The sequence below is a fragment of the Salvelinus alpinus genome, chromosome 10 (genome assembly GCF_045679555.1).
Source record: "Salvelinus alpinus chromosome 10, SLU_Salpinus.1, whole genome shotgun sequence".
Lineage (NCBI taxonomy): Eukaryota > Metazoa > Chordata > Actinopteri > Salmoniformes > Salmonidae > Salvelinus > Salvelinus alpinus.
This window is the reverse complement of record NC_092095.1, coordinates 63,315,466-63,342,125: the sequence shown is the minus strand read 5'-3', so window position 1 is coordinate 63,342,125 and position 26,660 is coordinate 63,315,466. Positions and strand designations below refer to the sequence as shown.

General features: G+C 45.5%; 3 protein-coding genes across 3 annotated transcripts; 2 read left to right on the top strand and 1 right to left on the bottom strand.

Annotated features, from left to right (window-relative positions):
- Positions 1–1,161: 1,161 nt before the first annotated feature.
- On the top strand, positions 1,162–4,455 carry cpo (carboxypeptidase O). The gene is made up of 9 exons (XM_071330356.1): positions 1,162–1,333; positions 1,529–1,595; positions 1,798–1,899; positions 2,298–2,402; positions 2,507–2,623; positions 2,971–3,064; positions 3,286–3,488; positions 3,598–3,682; positions 3,823–4,455. The coding sequence occupies exons 1-9, from the start codon at positions 1,248–1,250 to the stop codon at positions 4,086–4,088; spliced, it is 1,125 nt and encodes a 374-aa protein (XP_071186457.1). The 5' UTR covers positions 1,162–1,247; the 3' UTR covers positions 4,089–4,455.
- Positions 4,456–8,850: 4,395 nt separating this feature from the next.
- On the bottom strand, positions 8,851–10,554 carry nudt15 (nudix (nucleoside diphosphate linked moiety X)-type motif 15). Its single transcript, XM_071330359.1, has 3 exons — positions 10,205–10,554; positions 9,919–10,115; positions 8,851–9,768 (listed from the first exon to the last, which is right to left on the bottom strand). Exons 1-3 carry the CDS (start codon positions 10,357–10,359, stop codon positions 9,665–9,667), a joined length of 456 nt encoding a protein of 151 aa, XP_071186460.1. The 5' UTR covers positions 10,360–10,554; the 3' UTR covers positions 8,851–9,664.
- Positions 10,555–12,099: 1,545 nt separating this feature from the next.
- Positions 12,100–26,189, top strand: kpnb3 (karyopherin (importin) beta 3). The gene is made up of 24 exons (XM_071330340.1): positions 12,100–12,284; positions 14,145–14,225; positions 15,432–15,624; positions 15,798–15,900; positions 16,069–16,165; positions 16,373–16,477; positions 16,686–16,929; positions 17,423–17,510; positions 18,046–18,152; positions 18,341–18,465; positions 18,773–18,862; positions 18,958–19,131; positions 19,578–19,796; positions 19,960–20,043; positions 21,361–21,493; positions 21,701–21,822; positions 22,073–22,169; positions 22,310–22,482; positions 22,626–22,793; positions 23,091–23,213; positions 23,473–23,692; positions 24,027–24,255; positions 24,497–24,638; positions 24,852–26,189. The coding sequence occupies exons 1-24, from the start codon at positions 12,207–12,209 to the stop codon at positions 24,936–24,938; spliced, it is 3,282 nt and encodes a 1,093-aa protein (XP_071186441.1). The 5' UTR covers positions 12,100–12,206; the 3' UTR covers positions 24,939–26,189.
- The last annotated feature ends 471 nt before the right edge of the window (positions 26,190–26,660 follow it).

The following is a 26,660-nucleotide window of genomic DNA, read 5'->3' as shown; positions in this document are numbered from 1 at the left end:
CTTCCTCTCTCCCTCTCTCTCTCTCCCTCCCTCCCTCCAGCCCTCCCCCTCTCTCTCTCCCTCTCTCCCTCCTCTTCCCCCCCTCTCTCCCTCTCTCTCACTCTCCGTCCCTCCCGCCCTCTCTCACTCCCTCCCTCCCCCTTTCTATCTCTCTCTTTCTCTCCCTCCCCCCCTCCCTCTCCCCCCCCCCTCTCTCTCTCTCTCTCTCTCTCTCTCTCTCTCTCTCTCTCTCTCTCCCTCCCTACCTACCTACCTACCTACCTACCGCCCTCCCTCCCTCCCTCCCTCCATCCCTCTCTCTCTCTCCCTTTCTCTCTCCTTCCCTCTCTCGCTCCTCTTCCCTCCCTCCTTCCATCCCTCCCTCTCGCTCGCTCTCTCTCTCTCCCTCCCTCCCCCTCTCTTTCCCTCCCTCCATCCCTCTCTCTCTCACACACTCCCTCCCTCCCCCTGTCTCTCTTTCTCTCTCCCCCTCCCTCCCTCCCTCCATCCCCCTCTCTCTCCCTTTCTCTCTCCTTCCCTTCCCCTCCCTCTCCCTCCCTCTCTCTCTCCTCTTCCCTCCCTCCATCCCTCCCCCTCTCTCTCTCTTTCTCTCGCTCCCCCTCTCCCTCCTCTCTCTCCCCCTCCCTCCCTCCCTCCCTCCCTCCCTCCCTCCCTCCCTCCCTCCCTCTCTCTCTCTCTCTCTCTCTCTCTCTTTCTCTCCCCCCTTCTCCCCCTCTCCCCCCCTCCCTCCCTCTCTCTCGCTCTCTCTCTCTCTCTCTCTTCTCTCCCCCTTCTCCCCCTCCCTCCCTGCCTCTCACACACACTCCCTCCCCCCTCTCTCTATCACTCTCTCTTCCTCTCTCCCTCTCTCTCTCTCCCTCCCTCCCTCCAGCCCTCCCCCTCTCTCTCTCCCTCTCTCCCTCCTCTTCCCCCCCTCTCTCCCTCTCTCTCACTCTCCGTCCCTCCCGCCCTCTCTCACTCCCTCCCTCCCCCTTTCTATCTCTCTCTTTCTCTCCCCCCCTCTCTCTCTCCCCCTCCCTCTCTCCCTCCCCCTCACCCCCTCTTGTGATATTTCCACCCTCCTCCATTATATTAGACTCCTGATTACACATTAACAGACCCTATGACTAGTGGGTTCTTCTGACCAAGGTAAAGGTGTGTCTTTATCTAGATGGGGACTTGCATAAAGTCCTCTCCCTGCTGCCCAGGTTACTGATTTGATTTGACAGAGTGAGTTGTGAGACCGGTTAGTAAAGGAGAGAGGGAACATGTTGATGATGATGCTGGGTCTGGGGTCTGTTGGATTGGTTCTGTTATCTCTGGCTGTCCAGAGTGGACATGGAGCCCAGGACAGGTGAGTCTAGGAGGGATACTGCAACTCTACTACTGTTAGTCTCCTATGAAGGATGACTTAACAAGTCAGACTAACAGGAATTTTATTCAAAATTCATACATCGGTAGCTGATTTACAACCAATTTCTAACCACCAAACCAAGATGTATTAATTTGATGTGCATACAGTATACAGTACGTGTGTGTCAATGTACAGTGCTGTCTGGAGTAGAGAGGAGACGACTGAGAGGAATTACTACACCAGGTACCACAATATGTCAGAGGTGAGAGAGAATACACACACACACACACACACACACACACACACACACACACACACACACACACACACACACACACACACACACACACACACACACACACACACACACACACACACACACACACACACACACACACACACACAGACACACAAAGAATGACTGAGTCCTCACTGCATAGAGACACTGGTACCTCTCCCTATAGATTACAGCATGGATGGAGCAGATGAAGAGGGAGAACCCAGATGTTGTGTCCTCCAGGGTCTACGGTCAAACCTATGAGAGGAGGAACATCACCTTACTGAAGGTTCTCCTCTCTCTCTCTCTCTCTCTCTCTCTCTCTCTCTCCCTCCCTCTCTCTCCATTCACTCTTCAGAGTTCCTGGAAAGCCAGGGTGGTGGAACATACCTGACCCTCTCTATAGACTCCAGGGGAGTTCCTCTAGTCCTAATATACTGTACGGTATCAGACGCACAATAGATGTCTCCTGGGAGACAAACAAAGGAGATGATGGCCACCACTCAGTTACTGAAAGATATAGAGCTTAGATGTACTTATCTCCTATTGGTTGTTGTGTTGCAGATTTTAGATGTACTTACCTCCTATTGGTTGTTGTGTTGCAGATTTTAGATGTACTTATCTCCTATTGGTTGTTGTGTTGCAGATTTTAGATGTACTTACCTCCTATTGGTTGTTGTGTTGCAGATTGGTCTGAGTTCTACTGGGAGGAAGAAGGCTATCTGGATGGACTGTGGGATCCACGCCAGAGAATGGATCGCTCCTGCTTTCTGCCAGTACTTTGTCAGAGAGGTGTGTGTCCCCATTACAGTGAACATATCCTTGTTTCTGTCAGTACTGTGTCTAAGGGAGTGAGTACCAATCATGGAAACCCCCTCCTTGATTTCTACCAACAGATCCTGAGAACGTACAAAACCGACACCAAGGTGAATGAGATGATGAAAAATCTGGATTTCTATATCACACCAGTCCTAAACGTTGATGGCTACATCTACTCTTGGCATAATGAAAGCGTAAGTACTGATTAATGCTACTTCAGACCAACTTTGACACATTCTGGGAAACTACTGGAGATATGACAAATTGTGTCTTTAATTGTGTCACATCTCTGCCAGGTGTTATCAGTACAGTCCATAGTCCACAATAGACCTAGACATGCTGGTACAATATGAGTAGACTTTACAAGTAACAAGAGCGCCATCTATTGGCTTGGATGACATATTGTAACAGAAATATTATTGATGACAGTATTATACATTTACATTTACATTTAAGTCATTTAGCAGACGCTCTTATCCAGAGCGACTTACAAATTGGAATTATCATTCCAGTTAGTGACTAGTGGTTCTTATCTCTGTAGACTCGACTGTGGAGGAAGTCCAGATCTCCAGGAACAGGAGGCTGTACCTGCTATGGAACAGACCTCAATCGTAACTTCTACGCTAACTGGGGCAGTGAGTATGGATCTTACTCTGAACCACACTCACTCACACACACCAGGGTTGGGGTCAATTCCATTGAATTCAGATAGTACACTGAAAATCCAATTCTCAATGCTTTTCAACATTTGGAATTGAAATGTGGTTTACTTTCTGAATTGGCTGGAACTGAGATGAAATTGACCCCAACCCTGACACACACACACTAACTGTGTTTTCCTCTCCTGTCTGTGCAGTGGTTGGTGTCTCGACAGACTGCTGCTCTCAGACCTACTGCGGCACCAAGGCTCTCTCTGAGTCGGAGGCCTGGGCCGTCACAGACATGTTGGGGAAGATGAGGGAAGACATCCTGGCTTTCCTCACCATCCACTCCTATGGCCAGCTAATCCTGGTGCCCTACGGACACCCCAACATCTCAGCACCTAACTACGATGAGCTGGTACGCCTGTTCCACACACAAGTAGACCAGCGTTTTTCAATTCTGCTTTTGGAGACGCACAGGGGTGCGTTTTCTTTTACCCTAATAACGTATGTCTCTGTGTTGCCAGATGGAGGTGGGGCTGGGAGCAGCCACGGCTATAAAGGCTGTTCATGGGATGGACTACACTGTAGGCACCTCACCTGATGTGTTGTGTAAGTAGTGAGGCTGAGAGGATATTGTGAATTCTAAGTGGCTATAGTTACATGAATATCCTGTGCACTGTTTACAATTCAACAAATCCTTTCTTGTGTTTCTATATTATTACATCCACTGGCCTATACTCTGTCTCCAGATGCCAACTCGGGATCGTCTCGTGACTTCGCCAGGCTGATCGGCATCCCGTTGTCTTTCACCTTTGAGCTGAGGGACAAGGGCGAACACGGCTTCGAGCTCCCAGAGGACCAGATCCAGCCCACCTGTGAGGAGGCCTACGCCGGAGCACATCACATCATCACCTACGCACACGACAAGGTCTTCTACAGCTATGCTGCTACCGTCACGGCAACACTGTGGACCACACTGCTGGCAGCCTGGGTCTCTAGCGCCATCCTGCTGTAAACTGGGAGAACTGCAGGAGTCAGGCCAGGAGATGGTGGCAGTTTATCACTATATTCAGAAATGAGACTTTGGACAAAAGTGATAAACTGTCAGATAGACTTTATTAATCTGTTCAATCACTTATTTTATCAACTGTGCTTTGTTATTTGTTTCTCTACAATTCTGCTGTAAAATTTAATGGTCGTTAAAAGTGACAAAACACAAACACGTTTGTACAGTAGTATATTTTGAATGAACATTTCAGTGATATAAATATACTCAACTGCTATGTAATGTTGTCGTAACGTCCTGCTTCTGTTATTGAGCCCCATGAGTTCAGTAAAGGTCCAGTTCAGCATTAGATCAACCTCTGCTCCGGATGAAAGATTGTACTGTTTAACTTGATTAGATCCAACAGCACCATTGTGTCCAGTTGCTTTCACCTCTGTCAGGTTTCTAGTTTTTAATGTCACGTGCCCAAGTACAGTGAAATGCCTTTCTTGTTTGCTCATTCCCAACAATGTGCTAATCAATATCAGTAGTCCTATCATTTGTTTGTATAAAAAAGGTAAAGTAGAAGAAAAACACACTGTTCCTGTGTAGCAGAAGGTTACATTGACCCCCTCTCCCCTGTCCATGTGGAGCTGAGGACCATTAAAGGTGCTGCATGGTCAATCTGTTGTCTGCATTGGCCATGCAGTATTTACGGTGATACAGCCTCTGCAGAAGTCAGGGCATTCATACTTATTGCACTTCGCAGAGCTGTTGTGAGGGAAGTTGTCAAGGAAGCGAGCTTGTGTTCATACAGGACCTCCCACCCCCACCTACCGTCAACCAATCATGTTAATGAATGAGAGCTATATGAAGCTATACGGAGCTATACGGACCCCTCCGCATCATTACAACATTTGGGAGGTGCACAGTGATGTGGTACAGAGCTCAATTTGGCTTCTGTTTAGTTTAGTTTATTAATTTGACCCTTTTAAAAAACAAGCACACATTAAACTTAAAAAGCCATACATGCACTTGAGTGAAATCATGGAGGATAACACCCAATAAAGTCTGGGACTTATTTCCATTGTGGTCCTCTTGAGACAAGATGGCTAGGCAACATCGAACACAGTTAAACACAGTATGGCATTGAGATAATCAAACATAAAAACAAAGAAGAAGAACATCTATCTCATCATTGTCGTTACATCATAGGGGTTATTCATATGGGCACAGAAGACATCAAACATATGTTTACTTTATGTTTAAAGCTGCCCAGAGAGGACGTCGTTTTTATGGGCAGAGGCAACTCATTCCATTCTGAGGCTCCAGTATACAAGAAAGTACCTTTCCCAGCATTACTCCTGAACCTGTATAAGCACACATTAGCAACACCTGATCTGGTGCTGTGATTATGTGCATCCCTAACACGGGGCAAGTAATCACTTAGATATCTGTGGGCAGAACCATAAATACTCCTGTAAACCAAACCCAGTCTAATCTGGGACACCCTAGTCTCAACAGGCAGCCAGTTTCTGAAGCAGCTCCTGCCTATGGGAGTACGTGGACTCACCTTCAATACTACCCTGATCAGCTTATTCTGGTCTATCTGGAGCTTCCCCTTCATAAGCTTAGATAAGCCCCCAAACCAGGAAGTACTAGCGTAGTCAAAATGGCATTGATTGAGGGCAGTGGCTAGCACTTTCATGGAGTCCTTATCAACATATCTCCAGATGCTCCGCAATTTGCATCACACCCTCTATACAGAACTTCCTAACATTCTTTTGGATCAAGCATAAATTGTCTTTTCGTGCTTCTGAGATAATCACAGTCATCAGACTAGTGAGTTCTTCTGATCAAGGTGAAGGTGTGGCTTTAAATATTGATTTTATGACCACTAGATCAGCGCCATTCTATCTTTCTTCTCTCTTTCTTGTAATGACATAACAGAGATAACAGAGATAACAGAGATAACAGTTTCTTACATCATGTCTTTATCTAGATGTGGGGCTACACGTGTCTTCATCTAGATGGGGACTTGTATAAAGTCCTCTCCCTGCTGCCCAGGTGACTGATTTGACAGCTGGAAGACACAGTGAGTTGTGAGACCTGTTAGTAAAGGAGAGAGGGACATTGTTGATGATGATGCTGGGTCTGGGGTCAGTTGGATTGGTTCTGTTATCTCTGGCTGTCCAGAGTGGACATGGAGCCCAGGACAGGTGAGTCTGGGAGGGATACTGCAACTCTACTACGGTTAGTCTCTTATGAAGGATGACTTAACAAGTCAGACTAACAGGAATTGTATTAAAAATTCATACATCGGTAGCTGATTTACAACCAATTTCTAACCACCAAACCAAGATGTATTCGTTTGATGTGCATACAGTATACAGTACGTGTGTGTCAATGTACAGTGCTGTCTGGAGTAGAGAGGAGACGACTGAGAGGAATTACTACACCAGGTACCACAATATGTCAGAGGTGAGAGAGAATACACACACACACACACACACACACACACACACACACACACACACACACACACACACACACACACACACACACACACACACACACACACACACACACACACACACACACACACACAAAGAATGACTGAGTCCTCACTGCATAGAGACACTGGTACCTCTCCCTATAGATTACAGCATGGATGGAGCAGATGAAGAGGGAGAACCCAGATGTTGTGTCCTCCAGGGTCTACGGTCAAACCTATGAGAGGAGGAACATCACCTTACTGAAGGTTCTCCTCTCTCTCTCTCTCTGCATTCACTGTCTTCAGCATGCCTGGCCCTGGCTAGGTCAGTCTTACAGGGAAACCACTAAGTAGCTTTCATCACTAGTGTTCTTCTGCTTTGACTAGACCCAAGAGGCCAATGTCTGCAGCTCAATGGAGATCTCCTGTTGGTTGTTATGTTGCAGATTGGTCTGAGTTCTACTGGGAGGAAGAAGGCTATCTGGATGGACTGTGGGATACACGCCAGAGAATGGATCGCTCCTGCTTTCTGCCAGTACTTCGTTAAAGAGGTGTGGACGTGTTTAACTATTCTTGTGGGGACCAGAAGTAAACGAACAAGAATAGTAAACGAATTCTGTTGGTCCCCACGAGGTCATATGCTATTTCTAGGGGGTTTAGTAACCCTAGTAACCCTAACCCTAGGTTAGAATTAGTGTTAGAATTAGGTTTAGGCGCCAGGGTTAATTTTAGGGTTAGGAGCTAGGGTTAGGTTTAAGGTTAGGTTTTTGGGTTAAGGTAAGAGTACAGGTTGCGAGTTAGGCAAAATAGGATTTTGTGTCCCCCCACAAGGTTAGCTGTACAAAACCCGTGTGGCTCAGTTGGTAGAGCATGGCGCTTGCAACGCCAGGGTTGTGGGTTCATTCCCCACGGGGGGACCAGGATGAATATGTATGAACTTTCCAATTTGTAAGTCGCTCTGGATAAGAGCGTCTGCTAAATGACTTAAAATGTAAAATGTAAAAACATTGTGTGTGTGTGTACTATCATAGAAATGAAAGAGCATGAAGCAGCACTGGTGAGAATCACCTCCTTGATTTCTACCAACAGATCTTGAGAACGTACAAAACCGACACCAAGGTGAATGAGATGATGAAAAATCTGGATTTCTATATCACACCAGTCCTAAACGTTGATGGCTACATCTACTCTTGGCATAATGAAAGCGTAAGTACTGATTAATGCTACTTCAGACCAACTTTGACACATTCTGGGAAACTACTGGAAATATGACAAATTGTGTCTTTAATTGCATCACATCTCTGCCAGGTGTTATCAGTACAGTCCATAGTCCACAATAGACCTAGACATGCTGGTACAATATATGAGTAGACTTTACAAGTAACAAGAGCGCCATCTATTGGCTTGGATGACATATTGTAACAGAAATATTATTGATGACAGTATTATCATTCCAGTTAGTGACTAGTGGTTCTTATCTCTGTAGACTCGACTGTGGAGGAAGTCCAGATCTCCAGGAACAGGAGGCTGTACCTGCTATGGAACAGACCTCAATCGTAACTTCTACGCTAACTGGGGCAGTGAGTATGGATCTTACTCTGAACCACACTCACTCACACACACCAGGGTTGGGGTCAATTCTATTGAATTCAGATAGTACACTGAAATTCCAATTCTCAATGCTTTTCAATGAGGAACATTTGGATTTTGGTTTACTTTCCGAATTGACTGGAACTGAGATGGAATTGACCCCAACCCTGACACACACACACACACACACACACACACACACACACACACACACACACACACACACACACACTAACTGTGTTTTCCTCTCCTGTCTTTGCAGTGGTTGGTGTCTCGACAGACTGCTGCAATCTGTTCTACTGCGGCACCAAGGCTCTCTCTGAGTCGGAGGCCTGGGCCGTCACAGACATGTTGGGGAAGATGAGGGAAGACATCCTGGCTTTCCTCACCATCCACTCCTATGGCCAGCAGCTCCTGGTGCCCTACGGACACCCCAACATTTCAGCACCCAACCATGATGAGCTGGTACGCCCGCTCCCAAAAATAAGTTGTGTTGTAATAGACCAGTGTTTTAAAATGGGGATCAACAGGGGTGCACGTGTTTTCTGACCATATTAACCTTCAGTATGTCTCTGTGTTGCCAGATGGAGGTGGGGCTGGGAGCAGCCACGGCTATAAAGGCTGTCCATAGGATGGACTACACTGTAGGCACCTCACCTGATATCCTGTGTAAGTAAGGCTGAGGGAAGACAACGAGTCACCAAACACTGGAGTGAGCAATGCCTGTTTAATCCCATTTTATCAAGACCCACATCTATACTCAGACACATGGCAATCCAATGGGAAGAGACTATACAACTACTGGCCTATAAAACTCTCTCTCTCTGTCTCCAGATCCCTTCTCGGGATCGTCTCAGGACTTTGGCAGGCTGATCGGCATCCCGTTGTCTTTCACCTTTGAGCTGAGGGACAAGGGCAAACACGGCTTCAAGCTCCCAGAGGACCAGATCCAGCCCACCTGTGAGGAGGCCTACGCCGGAGCACACCACATCATCACCTACGCACACAACAAGGCCTTCTACAGCTATGCTGCTACCGTCACGGCAACACTGTGGACCACACTGCTGGCAGCCTGGGTCTCTAGCGCCATCCTGCTGTAAACTGGGAGAACTGCAGGAGTCAGATGAGACCCACTTATTGTGTCAAGTGTGGTATGTTACTTGTGTCTTTAAAACTCTACTGTAAAACTGTTAAATTATCATCTACTTCTAATGTTACTTTTAATATTGACAAAACACATACTGGTTATTTGTAGTACAGTGTGTTTTGAATTAACATTTCAGTGATATAAATACATTCAACGATTTGTTGTCATAACTTCCTTCTTCTGTTAGATCCATGAGTTGTCCCCTCATAAGTCCAGCAACCGTTGCCATGTTTACCCAACCAAAGGTGCTGATCAACATTAGTTCAACCGTTACCATGTATACCCAACTGCCTGACTTGATTAGGTCCTACAAAGCAGTTCTAATGTATCCCTGTGCTTCGCCCCTCTCTTCTCTGTTTCTGGGTAGCTGCAGTGTTATGTGGCGTTGAACGGCTGGAAGCCCTGTTGTCTCAGGCATGCCAGAGGCAGGAAGAGTTGGTCCTCTTGAGGAAACTGATCCCACCGTGTCCATGTCCAACCTGGGACAGACAGACAGAGAGGCAAAAATATCTACATAAACTCAGAAACAGATCATTAACTTGCCAGTGTAGTAAATAGTGCAGGCCAAATACAGTAATACCATTGGAGTTCCTGGGAACCTAGGAGACTGGGATAGCCAGGTTTCTCACCTTCATTTTTCTCTGGTTCGAGGTTGACTGGCTCTGCTGGGTAGCTCCTGTCCACTTCTCCTTGCATGATGATGGTGATGTAGTGGTACTGCTCATCGAGCTTGATGGAGTTCACCACGGATGCGAACCTGACTTCTTTCAGGCGCACTCCTGCCTCTTCCATCACCTCCCTGTGTGCGCATTCTTCCCAGGTCTCTCTTCAAATGAAAAAGACAACTATTGGTCAACTTTAATATCAAATGAATACCACACACTTGTTCACATTAGGAAATACTTAGCTACTCACCCAAATTCCAGATGGCCGCCAGGTAGCTGATACGTTCCTTTGCCCATTGCACTTTTTCGCTTCCCTACGAGGACGCAGTTGGAGTGAGCTGAATCTGTGACAAGAACCCCTACTCCGACACCAGGGCGCTTGAGGGGTCTGCAGTTTTGTGTCATCTCGTAAAATCAGACCACGGTAATTCAGTTAGTAAAACTATAAGCAAATAGCTCTACTATAAACACATGCTATGGCATATGCTCTTCTATCGTTTCAGGCAACTTCACCACGCACAGCTCCACCTCAGCAACGAACAGAACGAGCCGGGTTGACACGTGAATATCACTTCCGGTACATTTTTTGTTGTTGCTTATCAGGCAAAGTTATCTGGGTAGCTTAGAAATGTAGATACATTAAACAATGCAGATGGAAATATTTACAAACAAACGTGTATGCTATGATTCCCAATCTATAACCGTCCCTTTATTGCCCTGATGTGATATTACATCAAAATGTTATTTTGGAAGTGTAGGGCGACCACCACGACAGATAGTCCATAGTGTAGCCAGAGATAGTTTATTATAGTTTTAATAGTAGCCTACAACAGTGGACTAGACAAAAATTGAACCACAGATTGTTGGCTGCTTTGCATCAGTCACATTTGTCAGAGCAAGCTACCCCATTTTAGGCAGCCGCCAGCTAACAGAAACTGCATAGCCTTGCCAACTATGTGAACAATGAAAAAGTCTCACATAAAAAAAATGTCTGAATTGATGGCAACATAAACACAACGCCTTATTAGGCTACACACAGTATACTAATACTGTTATGTATTTTGTGTGTGGCAGATCATATTTGCTTGCTGTTCACTCGTTTTGACAAGAAGGGAAACAGTTTGTCAGAATTGACCAGAATGGGTTTTTCGTAGTAGGTTAGGAGAATTTACGCAGCAAGTTAGATTAATTAACGTAACGTGTTATAAGAATTAGGTTAAGGTTCTGAAAAGGTTTAAGGTTAGCTAAAATCAGTGGTGTAAAGTACTTAAGTAAAATTACGTTAAAGTACTACTTAAGTCGTTTTTTGGGGTATCTGTACTTTACTATTTATGACAACTTTTACTTTTACTTCACTACATTCCTAAAGAAAAGTATGTACTTTTTACTCCATACATTTCCCCTGACACCCAAAAGTACTCGTTACATTTTGAATGCTTAGCAGGACAGAAATGGTCCAATTCACACACTTGTCAAGAGAACATCCCTTGGTTTGTTTCTGAATGTCTGAGATTTGGGAGTCTACCCCTGGCTATCCGTAAATTTAAAAAAAAAACACGAACAAATGTGCCAACTAATTTGCTTAATATAAGGAATTTGAAATGATTTACACTTTTACTTTTGATACTTAAGTATATTTCTGAAATTACATTTACTTTTGATACTTAAGTATATTTCAAACCAAATACTTTTAGACTTTTTCTCAAGTAGTATTTTACTTGGTGACTTTCACTTTAACTTGAGTAATTACCTATTAAGGTATCTTTAATTTTACTCAATAATGAAAACGGCGTACTTTTTCCACCACTGGCTAAAATGCAAAAGAAACATCTACTTTTGTCGTCAAATTCACTGTATCCCATCTAGCCACAACCCTGTTCACTGCGCTCAAATACTTCCTATCTGCTATTTTCCCACAAGGTGTTAATTTCCCGCGCTTTTGTAATATTTTGTAATGACATCATCGAAATAACGAGAGAAACGCCCATTTCATTTTACAGGCGGGTGCGCCGAGAAAATTCACCAATCGCTTCGTGGTTGGAGTTTTACTGTCCAATAAGAACAATACATATACCAAACACCTATCGTCTACGTTTATCCCTATATATCTAACCAATCTACGAGGGGTAGCTTTGATAATAGAGGCCAATCAGGACCTGGGGTGTTTTGTGTCCGGTGCAAGGGGTCGCAACGTCTGCCGGCTTTCCTTTCCGCGGTCTCTCTTGGCTGAGCGTTTTCTGGATCTCACTGCAATGGCGGAGCAACAGCAGTTCTACATCTTGCTGGGCAACCTGATGAGCCCTGACAACGAGATCAGGAAACAGTCCGAGGTAAGGTCTCAAAATATACTGTCTAGGTCGAGAGCACCGCGCTGAGGCTACTCGCTAGAATTAGCCAATTTGCGATTTGCCCAGCCCACGTGTGAAGCCGAAATGGACTAGTCTACGGCATAGCAGCTAACGTTAACTAGTTGGCTAACAATGTAGCATGTGGAAATGGCACAATTCATTTATCCATGAAACTTTGTTAGTAAGCAAGTCATTAAGGCTTCAACGAATTTTAGAAGGCCCTTCTCTAGTTATAGCTAGCTAACACTACAGTCGTGCTAATTAGCTAGTTACATAGATATTTAGCAAGTTACAGAGACACACATTGATATGCACATCACCACGTCGGTTACGGTAACTACTACTAGTTTAACTAACTATGTTTTAGGTAGTTAAATATTTTGGTTCCGCACCTGAAGACTTGAGAAATCGACTTAAGTAACGCTATCTAAAGCAACGTTAATCAGGGCCCGGGTCGGAAATTTAGCTAACGTTAGCTAGTTAGCCAGCTATGTTGCAATACATTTAGTCCGAAGCTACAAACCACTGTTAGTTAGATCGCTTACTCCCTAGGTAATGTCAGCTGGTGTGACGATGCATAACTTTAGTTATGAGATGGCTAACAACCTAGTTAGTTATACACTGGTTACGTCCGCTAACTAATCTACATTTATAATAGATTAGTCAGTCAAGACCTGTGGGCTTTTTGTTTCAGGTGCAAGGTGTCGCAACTAGGTCGGTATCTAACACGATAGCTAGCTTGGTAAATATACAGGTCATATGAGCACGCCTGTATTAGCATGCGTGTAATCCACACATCTACCTGGTCAGCTGTGTCACTAGTTGGTAATCTTTATGGATAGCCTGGTCTCAGACCTTTTGACACTAGCTACCAGGATTAGCAGCTAACGTTAATTATCTTGTTTCCCACTGACTAGACATACTTATCCGTGATCAAGCCGAGCTTGGGATCCGTAGCGCATTGTTATGGACGGTCTCATCAGGGCTCTGGATTTGAGTTTCACTTGAATCTTATCGCACTCATCACCCACCAGCGGTCAGCACTTTCCTTTATGAAAGACAATGAGTGTCTGCTGATGGTTAAGCTCATCGGAATCCTTTAGTCACACAGAGAGAACGTCATGGAGATCAGGATTATATCTACCAACCTACTGGACAGCAGGGATAGAATAAAACAAGTTCAGATTCAATGAGTCCATTTTAAATATTGTCGTTTGTCAATGCTATGGGTATTGTAATCTACTGTGAAGATATTGATACTGATTCTGAGCTAGATGTAATCGCACTCATTAACCTAAAACTATATATAGCACCAATAAATCCAAACCATCCTGTGGTGGGCTTATGTGCTCTTATTTGCTGACTCTGTCAAGGTTCCGAGTGCAGAAACTAAAAGATTAGATGCCACCTATGAACCAGAACTAATTCAGTGTTTCCCCATGATATTTTTTTTTAGCAGCAGTGGCAGAGTTAGCAGGAATCTTGAAAGGGGGGGGGTTGTCCTTGGGCATCCATCAACATTGTTGGAGAGAGAAAATGTGCAGTGGCAGTCACAATTTAGCACCCCCCCCCCCCCCCATGTCACCAAGCATCCAGCAACTGCCCTAGTGGCATCGTGTTAATAACCAGATGTCGGACAGCTGCCGCATTAGACAAACAACTAATGAGTATCTTCTAGTTAGCCTAATACGAGTTGTCATTCTAACTTCCTTTGCCCCAAGGGAGATTTTCATAATCCTGAATTTCAATCTATGACCCCCACGCACCTCTGTTATCAGGCCAATGGCTCTCAAGAGAACACGTTAATGCTTCCTCTAACTGACTCATTCTCTCTCTTTGCAGGAAGCTTATGACACCATCCCCGGTCAGACAAAGATCACATTTTTGCTGCAGGCCATCAGAGATGCAGCCTGCGCAGAAGAGGTTTGTTACATTTTAGTCATTTAGTAGACTCTTAACCAAAGCAACTTACAGGAGCAATTAGGGTCAAGTGCCTTGCTAAAGGGCACATCGGCAGATTTTTCTCCTTGTTTGCTCAGGGATTTGATCCAGCGACCTTTCGGTTACTGGCCCAACTGCTAGGCTACCTGCTGCCCATTGACTCTTAAAGATGAACAATGTCTCTGAGGGGGAGAATGAGTTCATGTAAACAAGTCTTGGAAGGAATTTTAGTCACAAGACAAAGCTGTGTCACAGTACTTCTGTAGCCAGATTCTTATTGCGTAATACCTTTGTCGTGCAGCATCCATTCTATCCTAGGAATCCTGTAGTCATTTCAGCTTCCGGAAGTAGTCCTTTTGCATTGCATCAGCTCCAATACCCTGTTTTGATGCGCTAACACCAACCTGCACAGTAATAGTGTAATAACTCATACATGGCAGTTGTCACTTTGGTCATGCTGCCCTGCTCGGACGTTGCTGACAAATGGCAGATCTTACAACGCCTGGATAGGTATTTTACCTGGGATAACCCCACATAAGTTATAGCAATCTGGTGCCTGACAGCATAGTCGGTGGCATGTAACCATTGGTCGACGCATGCAGCGTCTGAGCAGGGGAACATGACCAGTGTGACAGTCATGTCGTAGTGTCAGTGAGTCGTCCTCTTGACATTTATTCAGATTAGGGTGTGATTGCTGAGCAGCATCTGTTAGCTGTTCCTCCGTCTGCGTCACTAATGGCTCCCTATATAGTGCACTACTTCTGACGATGGGCCCTGGTTAAAAGTAGTGCACTGGATGGGCTTGGCGGCCTGGCCCTCCATGCCCCTCTCTCGCGTGACAGTATTTATAGAGCGGTGAAACGGGAGCAGGACGGGGAACTCGACCGGGTACAGCATACCTCTGCTGGCTACGTGACATGTTTAGATCTTTGTTTCAGAGATCTAGGCTTTGCTCAGGGGGATGTCATTGTCTCGATGTCCGACGTATGTTGAGAGAAGTTGTTTTGCTTTTCCAATTGTCCCTTTGGGATATCTACATGGCCGGGTTAAGGACTGGTTGCCAAGGGAGACTTAATGTGACACACCTTTGACCGACTGAAACGGTGGACTTTAATCATGTTAAACTTGTTTGATCAAATGGAGGCATTGACCTCTGGTGTAAGCATGAAATGTGTCCCCACCCCCCAGGTCAAGACGATGGCGGCGGTGCTGCTGCGGCGGCTGCTGTCGTCCTCCTTCGAGGAGATCTACCCCGGCCTGACGGTGGACATGCAGACGGCCGTCAAGACAGAGCTGGTCACCAGCATCCAGACAGAGGCCTCGCCCAACATTCGCAAGAAGGTCGCCGACATCGCTGCAGAGCTCTGCCGCAACCTCCTAGGTTGGTTAGGGGACAGCTGCAGTTGACCTCTTGGTCCATGCATAACCTCGGTGGTTTTCACTGTTGAAAACCATGAAACACTTTGGCTGTGTCCTCTTGGGGAGTGATATGGACATGCTCCTTCAGCTCAGTCTGGTATACTACATTCTCTTGTCTTTACATGGTTCCTCTAGATGATGATGGAAACAACCAGTGGCCAGAACTGCTCAAGTTCCTGTTTGACTCAGTCAACTCTGACAACGTTGGCCTGAGAGAGGCTGCCCTGCATATATTCTGGTGAGAAACCCAACCCAATATCCCCCTAAGACTTCAGGATTTATTCTGAAAGCAAAGTAATCATGACTATTTGTTGATCTGTTCTTCTACAATGACGTGAGTATAGCCTAAGCTTTGCGTATGCAGCCTTCGTCATAACTCCCACTATGCTCTGGTTTTCCTCTGTAGGAACTTCCCAGGTATCTTTGGCAACCAGCAGCAGCACTACATGGAGGTGATCAAGAGGATGCTGGTCCAGTGTATGCAGGACCAGGAGAACCCACAGGTGAGTGCAATGCAGCGGTAACACCCCCACACCTCCATTTGAATAGAAAATGCCAACTCTGCAGACACGTTTTCAGCTTTCAAAGTCACTCCAGCTCCTGTCTTGGAAAGATAGACGAAGGTTAACTCTAGTCTTGTCTAAACTATTTTGACCTGAACTGGTCTTCAGGTGGTAGCGTCATTGAGTCTCCCTTATTCCTCCCTGTAGATCCGTACCCTAGCTGCCCGCGCTGCAGCCTCCTTCGTCTTGTCCAACGAGGGCAACGCTGTCCTGCTGAAGCACTTCTCTGACCTGCTGCCAGGCATCTTGCAGGTGAGACGGGCCCCCACGTCTGCTCTGGGGAAATTGGCTTCTTCCAGTCAAATCACTAACAGATGTACCCTTACATATTGTCTGTTGGCGATTTTCAATAATGAATCCTTCTCAGATTAATCTCTAAATGTGATGTCAGGTGCTCTTTTATTGTAATGTAGCTTTACCCATTCCGCTGGTGTAACGGTCTCTCTCGGTCTCTGGTAAGGCGGTGAATGAGTCATGCTACCAGGGAGATGACTCTGTGCTGAAGTCTCTGGTTGAGATAGCTGACACGGCCCCCAAGTACCTGCGACCCAACCTGGAGGCCACCCTGCAGCTCAGTCTGAAGCTGTGTGCTGACACCACCCTGACCAACATGCAGAGGCAGCTGGCCCTGGAGGTTATCGTCACGCTGTCCGAGACCGCCGCCGCCATGCTGAGGAAACACACCGCCATCGTGGCATCCAGCGGTGAGTGATGGACAAAGCGCCCCGTCTCATCACCCCAGTCTGCTGACTGAGGTGTACCGATTCATTCGGATGTATTTTTGTAAGAGATGGCAGGAAGCAAGTACATTTTCTCTCATGCCAGTGGAGAAGCAGTCAATCTGTTCTCTTCAGAGGTAAACTGGATGCAGCTAAAGGAAATGTCCTTTTGGGAAGTGTCTAAATCAACTCACTGCCGTGTGCTGTAGCACTTCAAAGTGCTATTTCAGTCTGACTCCTTTTGCCTGCAGGCTGAAAATGCAACTCAAAAGCTGTTTGAACAGTTCTCTCATTTGAGGGTTGTTTCAGCAGCAGGAGCTAGCATTTAGTTTGGAGGTTTGTCACTATTGGGTCGTTTAGTCCAAATGTAGAAAAGTTTTGGTAGTTTGCTGTTGACTAAGTGTTCACCATTGTTTGTGTCCTCAGAAGTGGTCGCAGTAAAGTCAGTGATGTATTGATGTGATGTTTGTCTGTGCAGTTCCCCAGATGCTGGCTATGATGGTGGATCTGGAGGAGGACGAGGAGTGGTCTATGGCTGATGAGCTGGAGGATGATGACTTTGACAGGTACAGCCTAGCTACTATAGAAATGGAATGAATAGAATGGGCGTCCCCGTTCAAGTCAATGGTGGGTGGTCTGGTGGCCATTGTGATTCTACTCATAGGGGAGCTAAGCAGGAAGTGTACCATCAATCTGATGTGGTTTAGTTCAACTCAACTGACATTACAACAAATGCATACCATTGCATGAGCCACCAATTAGCATAATTTGAATAAACCTACATTACCATGGAAATTATTGCATCACAATACCAGGCAGCCATTGTGAATGTACCCATAAGTTTACCAGTCAAATTGCTAGGGTTAGAGGTTCCAAGCCTGTTCTATTCATTCCATCTCTATGCCAGCTACATCACATGCACACAATCGTCAACTGGTACAGCCTACAGAACCTGTATTTCCTGCACTGCTGATGAAGCATACTGCAAGATCATTTACCCCAGCAAAAATGGTTCAAAGGTGATTGGTGGAATGCATAATCTGTCCATGGAAATACAGGATGGGGTTGTTAACTTGTTGTATTTTTGCGTGTGTTTCACAGCAATGCAGTTGCAGGAGAGAGTGCTCTGGACAGAATGGCCTGTGGGCTGGGAGGAAAGATGGTGCTGCCCATGATCAAACAGCACATCATGACTATGTTGCAGAACCGTACGTCTTATCTTTGATTTCAAACACTTCTACTACATCTGTCATATGCAGAACCACTAACAACTGCATATTGTAGACCCTATTCGACATGGCCTCGCTCATGAGGATCATGTACCATAGGGTGGCAGGTATGACCCAGCTGTGATGTTACCTAGCAACACGTCATTAACTGTATGTTTGTGTGTCAGCTGACTGGAAGTACCGCCACGCCGGCCTCATGGCTCTGTCTGCCATCGGGGAGGGCTGTCACCAACAGATGGAGGCCATCCTCAACGAGATCGTCAGCTTCTTGCTACTGTTCTGTCAGGACCCTGTGAGTTTATTCAACCAATCAAATACCTTCAAATATAATATACGTGCCATCTAGCAGACGCTTTGATCCAAAGCGACTTAGTCATGTGTGCGTGCGTAACTTAATAATGGGTGGTTGCGGGAATCAAACCCACTATCATGGCGTTGCAGGAAAACCCCTGCTGTACCAACTGAGCTACAGTCTGTAAATACCTTTTACATCAGCAGTTGTCACAAAGTACTTTTTAATTTGGTTTGATCTGTTTAACAGTGAAGTTGTGGTTTCTCCCTGATGTGATTTGTTGTTGACCCTCTGTCTCTGTTTCCAGCACCCCAGAGTCCGTTATGCTGCATGCAACGCCATCGGGCAGATGGCCACCGATTTCGCCCCCACCTTCCAAAAGAAATTCCACGATAAGGTATAATTGATTTTTCCACTCAAACACTGTTTGTCAAACTGATGCTAATTTATGTCACCTCAGCTGACCTTTGATCCTGTGCCCTCTCCCGCCAGGTGATCTCTGCCCTACTGCAGACCATGGAGGACCAGACCAACCCCCGTGTCCAGGCCCACGCTGCCGCGGCCCTCATCAACTTCACTGAGGACTGTCCCAAGTCCCTCCTGATCCCCTATCTGGACAGCCTGGTCCAGCACCTACATGTCATCATGGTGGCCAAACTACAGGAGGTCTGTCAATGTGTGCTGTTTTTCTGTGTGTATATTAAAAACATTTCAACCCACAGAGTATTTCTCTGCGAAAGTCCTTTATGGTTTAGCAGTAATACCTTTTGGGAGATTAAAGGTCTGTTCTCCACCACGGGTTTCTCTCGCTGTAGGAATCTGTTACTTAATGTCAGACTACATTTACAATCTAATGTGTATTTGATGTCATCAAATACGCGGCAGCTTTGAGTGTTACCCATCTGTTTAGGGGAAAATGCAACTCTTTGTTGATTTCGAACATGTCCGTCTGTAATCGGTTTTGCAGCACAAACCCTTATCAGACGTATGTCTTTGTTAATAGGCCTTGGTAGGTCATGATCAATGACCATGTTAACTTGTGAACACATTAAGCCACTGAATTACTCATCTAGGCAATATCCTAAAAAAGCCCTCTCTGTCCACCGTCCCAGCTGATCCAGAAGGGTACTAAGCTGGTTCTGGAGCAGGTGGTGACGTCCATAGCGTCTGTGGCGGACACGGCCGAGGAGAAGTTTGTTCCCTACTACGACCTGTTCATGCCCTCCCTCAAACACATTGTGGAGAACGCCGTGCAGAAGGAGCTGAGGCTGCTCCGAGGGAAGACCATCGAGTGTATCAGCCTCATCGGCCTGGCGGTCGGCAAGGACAAGGTACACACTGCTTTGTCTACCAGGTGTTCAGTACATGTTTCTTATGCAAGAGGATATGTCACACCAAGAATTGCATACATGCTCATACGTTAGGTGTTATATCTCCATCCATTTTGTATTTGTCTGTTTGGTGAAACGTTGACTGATTGCTCTTCTGTCTCAGTTCATGCCTGATGCGTCAGCTGTGATGCAGCTGCTGCTGAAGACCCAGACCGACTTCAATGACCTGGAGGACGACGACCCACAGGTACGTTTACAGATAGACATGTGTTGTCTAGAATGGATATGATTATCCATCAGAACGGGGAATGTTGTCTCTAATTGTTGCATTTCTATCTGCATTTTGAGAACTGAACTGCTGGGTTATGTTCAGTAGAGAACACTAGTGAAACGTTTTGCAACCGAAATCGGAGAAGGTCTGGTAGTTTCTCCCCATTGTTCCTGTTCATATTTTCTTAACTTCTTGTAAATATTTCTTAACTTCTTGGTGCGGAAATCCCGACAACATCCGGTTAAATCGGAGTGCGCGAAATTCAAAGTACAAAATCGTAATATTAAACATTTATGAAAAGCTCAACTTCTTGTTAATCCAGCCACCTAGTCAGATTTCAAAAAGGCTTTACAGCGAAAGCATACCATGCGATTATCTGAGGACGGCGCCCCACACACAAAAGCATTAAACATTTTCCAAACAGCGCAGGCGTGAAAAGTCAAATGGCGATAAAATAAATCACTTACCTTTGAAGATCTCCATCTGTTTGCAATCCCAAGGGTCCCAGCTACACAAATGGTCGTTTTGTTCGATTAAGTCCTTTATCTCAAAGTCAGTTTAGTTGGCGAGCTTGATTCAGTAATCCACCTGTTTCACTCGTTCAAAATGCATACAAAGGAATCCCAAAAGGTACCAATTAACTTTGTCCAAACAATGTTTCTAATCAATCCTCAGGTACCCTAATATGTAAATAAATGATCAAATTTAAGACGGAGAATAGTATCTTCATTACCGGAGATAAATAAAGAAGTCCACGCCCTCATTCGCGCGGGCCACAATACTACAGACAATGAGATCCACCTAGAAAAACTACAAATTCCAGCATTTTTCAAAAAACAACCCTGAAACTCTTTCTAGACTGTTGACATCTAGTGGAAGCTCTAGGAACTGCAATCTGGGGGGTATTCCTTTGATTTCCCATAAATCAGCATTTGGATGGGCAGACACCTAAAAATAAAATCTGGATGGATTCTCCTCAGGGTTTTGTATGCCATATCAGTTCTGTTATACTCAGACATTTTACTTGAACAGTTTTAGAGACTTCAGAGTTTTCTATCCAATACTACCAATTATATGCATATCCTAGCTTCTGGGCCTGAGTAACAGGAAGTTTACTTTGGGCACGTCAGTCATCCGAATTTCAGAATACTGCCCCCGGCCCTCAAGAAGTTAACTGCTTTGTTGGTTAAAGGCTTGTAAGTAAGGTCTACACCTGTTGTATTTGACAAATAAAATGTTTATTCAAACCGTTTTCTCCATACCGAACGAACCCTTGGTTGTCTGTTCCCTCAGATCTCCTACATGATCTCAGCCTGGGCCAGGATGTGTAAAATCCTGGGGAAAGAGTTCCAGCAGTACCTACCTGTGGTCATGGGGCCCCTAATGAAGACTGCCTCCATCAAGCCAGAGGTGGCCCTCCTGGACAGTAAGTTCTACGCTGGTTCGATGTTGGGATTCATTTTTGTATCACAGACTCGTATAGAACATTGCAGGGTTCCCGGAGTCCATTATAGAATCTCAATTATTGAAGTCTAAACCTGATGGGAAATGCAATTCAACTGGCTTGCTATGCTTGTGGGAAGGGTCCTGTCCTGTGGCTAACTAAGCCTTTTCTCCTGGCTTCCCTCCCCAGCCCAGGACATGGAGAACATGTCAGAGGATGACGGATGGGAGTTTGTGAACCTGGGAGACCAGCAGAGCTTCGGCATCAAGACAGCTGGGCTGGAAGAGAAGGCCACCGCCTGCCAGATGCTGGTGAGACTGGGCGAGGGGCAGTGCTGCTCACACAGCCATCTAACTTCATTTAAACATGGCTGCCGTATTGCTTTAGATTAGGAGTCATTTCCAGTTTAGGGATTAGATGAATTTCCATTTTCATCCTGGACACTACCCAAACTCTGCTTTCAGGCTAACCCTGTCTCCCTCCCAAGACAAAGAAAAAGCTGTCTTGTATTTTAATTAACTCAGCAGGTCTTCTTTCTAAAAGTTTGTCTCTGTTCTCCAGGTGTGCTATGCCAAAGAGTTGAAGGAAGGGTTTGTAGAGTACACAGAACAGGTGGTCAAGCTGATGGTTCCTCTGCTCAAGTTCTACTTCCACGATGATATCCTTTCAATGGGAGTTCTCACTGTGTTGAACACCATGTGTTCTATTGAAGACTGTTGTTGGCTGGGCTGTCTGTGGTAGGTCTGAATGGGACTGTTGTCATCCACTGTGGTTGGTCCTTGACTGTCCTGTCTGTACGTGTGCGGGTGGCAGCAGCAGAGTCCATGCCCCTGCTGCTGGAGTGTGCGCGGGTACGAGGCCCAGAATACCTCACACAGATGTGGCACTTCATGTGCGACGCCCTCATCAAGGCCATTGGCACAGAGCCAGACTCGGATGTCCTATCAGAAATCATGCATTCGTTTGCCAAGGTAACCAACCCCCCTCATCCCACATTTGCTCAGATTATATTGTCTGAAGAATGTAGTATTTCCACGCAAATTCAAACTTCTTATGCATTTAAGTTGTATTTAATTTATGATGTGGAAAGATGCTGACTGTGGTTGCCCTCCAGTGTATTGAGTTAATGGGAGAGGGCTGCCTGAACAACGAGCACTTTGAAGAGCTGGGAGGGATCCTGAAGGGGAAGCTGGAGGAACACTTTAAGAACCAGGAGCTGAGACAGGCTAAACGACAGGACGAGGACTACGACGAGGGCATGGAGGAATCTTTACAAGACGAGGTGAGCGTTTCTCACAACGGACCTTCTGAGCATTTTAATGAATTGTTAGATGTAATGTGGCTTGGTGTTAAATGTTCAAGTTTACAGCAATAGTGACTGCACTGATGTGAGCCATGTCAAGTTTGTACTGTCCAATAGCAGTGTTTGTGTTCACCTGCTTTTTCTAAGTGTTTATTCAGCTCTAGAATGAATCAACATATTTCTGCCTTGCATGATGTGTTTCTGCATGAACCAACTGTTCTGTTCCATTTCCCTGGCAGTGTTTCCTACCATGTGATTGTTGTGTGTTCTCTGCAGGATGAAAACGATGTGTACATACTGACCAAAGTGTCAGACATTTTGCACTCTGTGTTCAGCAGCTACAAGGAACAAGTGCTGCCGTGGTTTGAGCAGCTTCTACAGCTCATCGTACAGCTCGTGGTGAGGATCATTCCATCAGTCACTCCAAAGGACAGAAATTAACATGGTCCTGGGTTGTGTTCATTAGGGCACACCGTAACAAAACCTAGTGGAAAACTAGCATTTCTAGTCTTCACTGTCAGTTTTTTCTATTTGGTGCCTAATGAAACACGACCATGTAGGTGGTGTCACATTGGTGTGCAACACCATGTAGAATTTAATCAACAGAAGCTTGGTGCTGTTACAGAGCTGACCTTTGACCTCTTGCTGTTGTCTCCAGTGTCCTAGCAGGCCGTGGGCAGACAGGCAGTGGGGTCTGTGCATCTTTGACGACGTGGTCGAGCACTGCAGCCCCTCTTCCTTTAAATATGCTGAACTCTTCCTGCGGGCCATGGCCCTGTCGCTGTGTGACACCAGCCCTGAAGTGAGACAAGCTGCAGCCTACGGCGTGGGAGTCATGGCTCAGTACGGAGGAGAGAACTACCGACCCTTCTGCACCGGTACCTGACACAATCAGGGTCATGTTATCTATCTAGCTAGTTCCTTCAGAGTATTCACACCCCTTCACTTGTTACACTGAGTTACAAGGTGGGATTGAAATTGATTGTTCTTTTTTTTATTCAACAAAATTTGTGAATAAGTGGATTTATGAATACTTTCTGAAGGCACTCTGTATTTATCTAGGAATATGTCTCATCTAACTTGATTACATTGAACCTAGTCAGTGGGCAAATCATGATTTAGACTTGCTCACTTGGCTACAGCCCACTATGGATGGCCTGCTTGTTGCACTGTTGACTTGCGTCCCTTGACATTTGTCGTCCTCTTCTCCAGAGGCTCTGCCCACGCTGTTGGGCGTGATCCAGTCTCCAGACTCCAAGGTCAAGGAGAACGTCAACGCCACAGAGAACTGCATCTCAGCCGTGGGCAAGGTCATGAGATTCAGGCCTGAGTGTGCAAATGTCAACGAGATACTTCCCCATTGGCTCTCCTGGCTGCCACTCAACGAAGACAAGGAGGAAGCTGTGCACACCTTTGACTTCCTTTGTGACCTTATCGAAAGGTGGGTGACTGACTTTAATATTACTGATTTGGTTTGTGTTCATAGGCTCCAAACGGCAGGAAACTGACGAATGGGGAGTGGCCTAATGCTACTTGGCCAATAATACATTTTATTTAGTGTTCTGTTGCTTAGCTTTTAGACATTTTAAATTGTCACCTAATGAACATGACCCAAGTGTTACAGCTGATATGTCTATGGTATAGATGTTCTCTTTGTTAATAATGTATTTTCCTCCCAACAGCAACAATCCTATTGTCCTCGGACCAGACAATGCAAATATTCCCAAGATATTCCAGATCATCGCTGAAGGGGTCGCCAACGAGTCTGTCAAGAGTGAGGACGCATGCAGCAAGAGATTGGCAAATGTCATCCGCCAAGTACAGGTGAGGGAATGCTCTACTTGCCGGAGTTACATTTAGTTCAATCTAGAAACTTCCTCAATTTGATCGATCAAAAGCAGAATACTGAATCTTGGCTTGAACCAAACAGAAGTTAATTTGAAACACCTTGTCAGTGTCCAACATTGAAATGTCCTAGGTCTAGTAGTCAGTCAGCAGTTTCTTCATCTAAAAACTTCTTGTTCCTCTACCCCCCAGGGATCTGGAGGACTGTGGACACAGTGTGTAGCGATGCTGAATGAGACTCAACAGAAGGCCATCCAGGACCTCCTCAGCACTGCTTGAGAAGCCTTATCCCCTTCCTTTGTTTGTTGGAAAGTAACAAGACCATGTTTAAACATCTAGCTCCTGGATCTCCTCCCCACCCTCTTTTCCAGCTCTGATCTGTAGCGTGTTTGTGGACTTCACTGCAGCCTCCTGCCGCCCCACTCCCTATCAACTCAGTCTCCTGCACTCAACTAACTGTAGGGACCAGGTTGGTTTGTCTGTGAGCGACTGTCAATGAGACCCCGCCCCCTCCAGAGGATGACCCCTCCCCTTTAAGTCACTAATGTGTTGACGCCCACTGGAGCGGTCTATACCCTCTTCTTCCTGAATCCTGACGGTTGGAGCGTTGTTGGCCACACCTCCACAAAGGGAAAACAAATGAACACAAGTATTAATCCAGCTTCTCCATCCTGTTAAACTGTTCAGAATGATCTGGTCTTTTGATGAAATTGACTTAACCCTTTCCATGACAAGTTTAAGTGGTGTAGTTGTGCTCTGTGGAACCATGTGAAAATGTCATGTTTACCCAGGTGTAATAAACTCCTAGAAGTGTCAGACTTGGTAGGACCCAGCTGCTGTAGGAGGAGTCTTGACTGGAGGACTGGGGAATAGAAGAGGTGGGAGTGTGTACATGTCATGGGGTGACCACTTCCTGCCTCTGAATTTTTGTTTGTTTTTTGTCTAGGCTTATTTTGTTTCTCTTTCTGACGGAGCCCCACAGTGGCACCTGGAGGAAACTGCCTCTGTATGCCATCGGCTCACTGATCTGACTCTGTCTATTCTCAAGACTAACCGCATGTCCTAGTGGCTAACTCAAGCTCTCGTTTAATAAATGAGTGAGAGGAAATCATGATTGTCTGTCTAGGAGATTTAAAACAAACCCTTTCTAGGTGTTATTTTCCTTTCCCTGAAACTCTGTATGAAGGTAGGTTTGTTTTTCATGAAGCTTTACACCAATTGAATGAAAAGTTGGTTTAGGATTGTTAAGTGTCTGTCCAATGTGCTGGGTTATAGACATGTAGAAGCATGGAATAGAATTTCTTAAAACGTGTGCAACCATCCTCAGCTAAAATTTGGTTTAGAACCTTAGCACCCCTGCAGATTTTTGGTGGATATCAACAATAAATTTCAGATTGGCAGAATTTGTCATTAAAATGTAATGCATGGGTTGTCACTCACTGCAATATTGGTTTATTATACATTATTGAAATAAGGAAAGTTGGTTGATTTTTACCCTGAACGAAAAATAAACCACATGCAACAGTTAAATATTTTACAGAGTTACAGTTCCTATAAGGTAAACAGTCAATTGAAATAAATTGGGCTCTAATCTGGATTTCACATGGCTGGAATACGGATATGTGTCTAGTCAGATACCTCCAAAATAAATTAAAGTTAGGGGCGTGGATCAGAATGTCAGTATCTGGTGTGACCACTATTTGTCTCATGCAGCACGACACCGCTCGTTCGCATAAGAGTTGGTTGTAGAATGTTGTCCCACTTCAATGGCTGTGTGTTTCTGGCTATTGGTGCGAACTGGAACACGCTGTCGTACACATCTGAAACCCGTTGAATGGGTGACATGTCTGAGTATCCAGGCCATGGAAGAACTGACATTCTCAGCTTCCAGGAATAGCTTCCAGATCCTTGTGACATGGGGCAGTGTGATATCATGCTGAAACAGGTGATGGCAATGGACCTCATCACGGTATATTTTTGCTTTCAAATTACCATTGATAA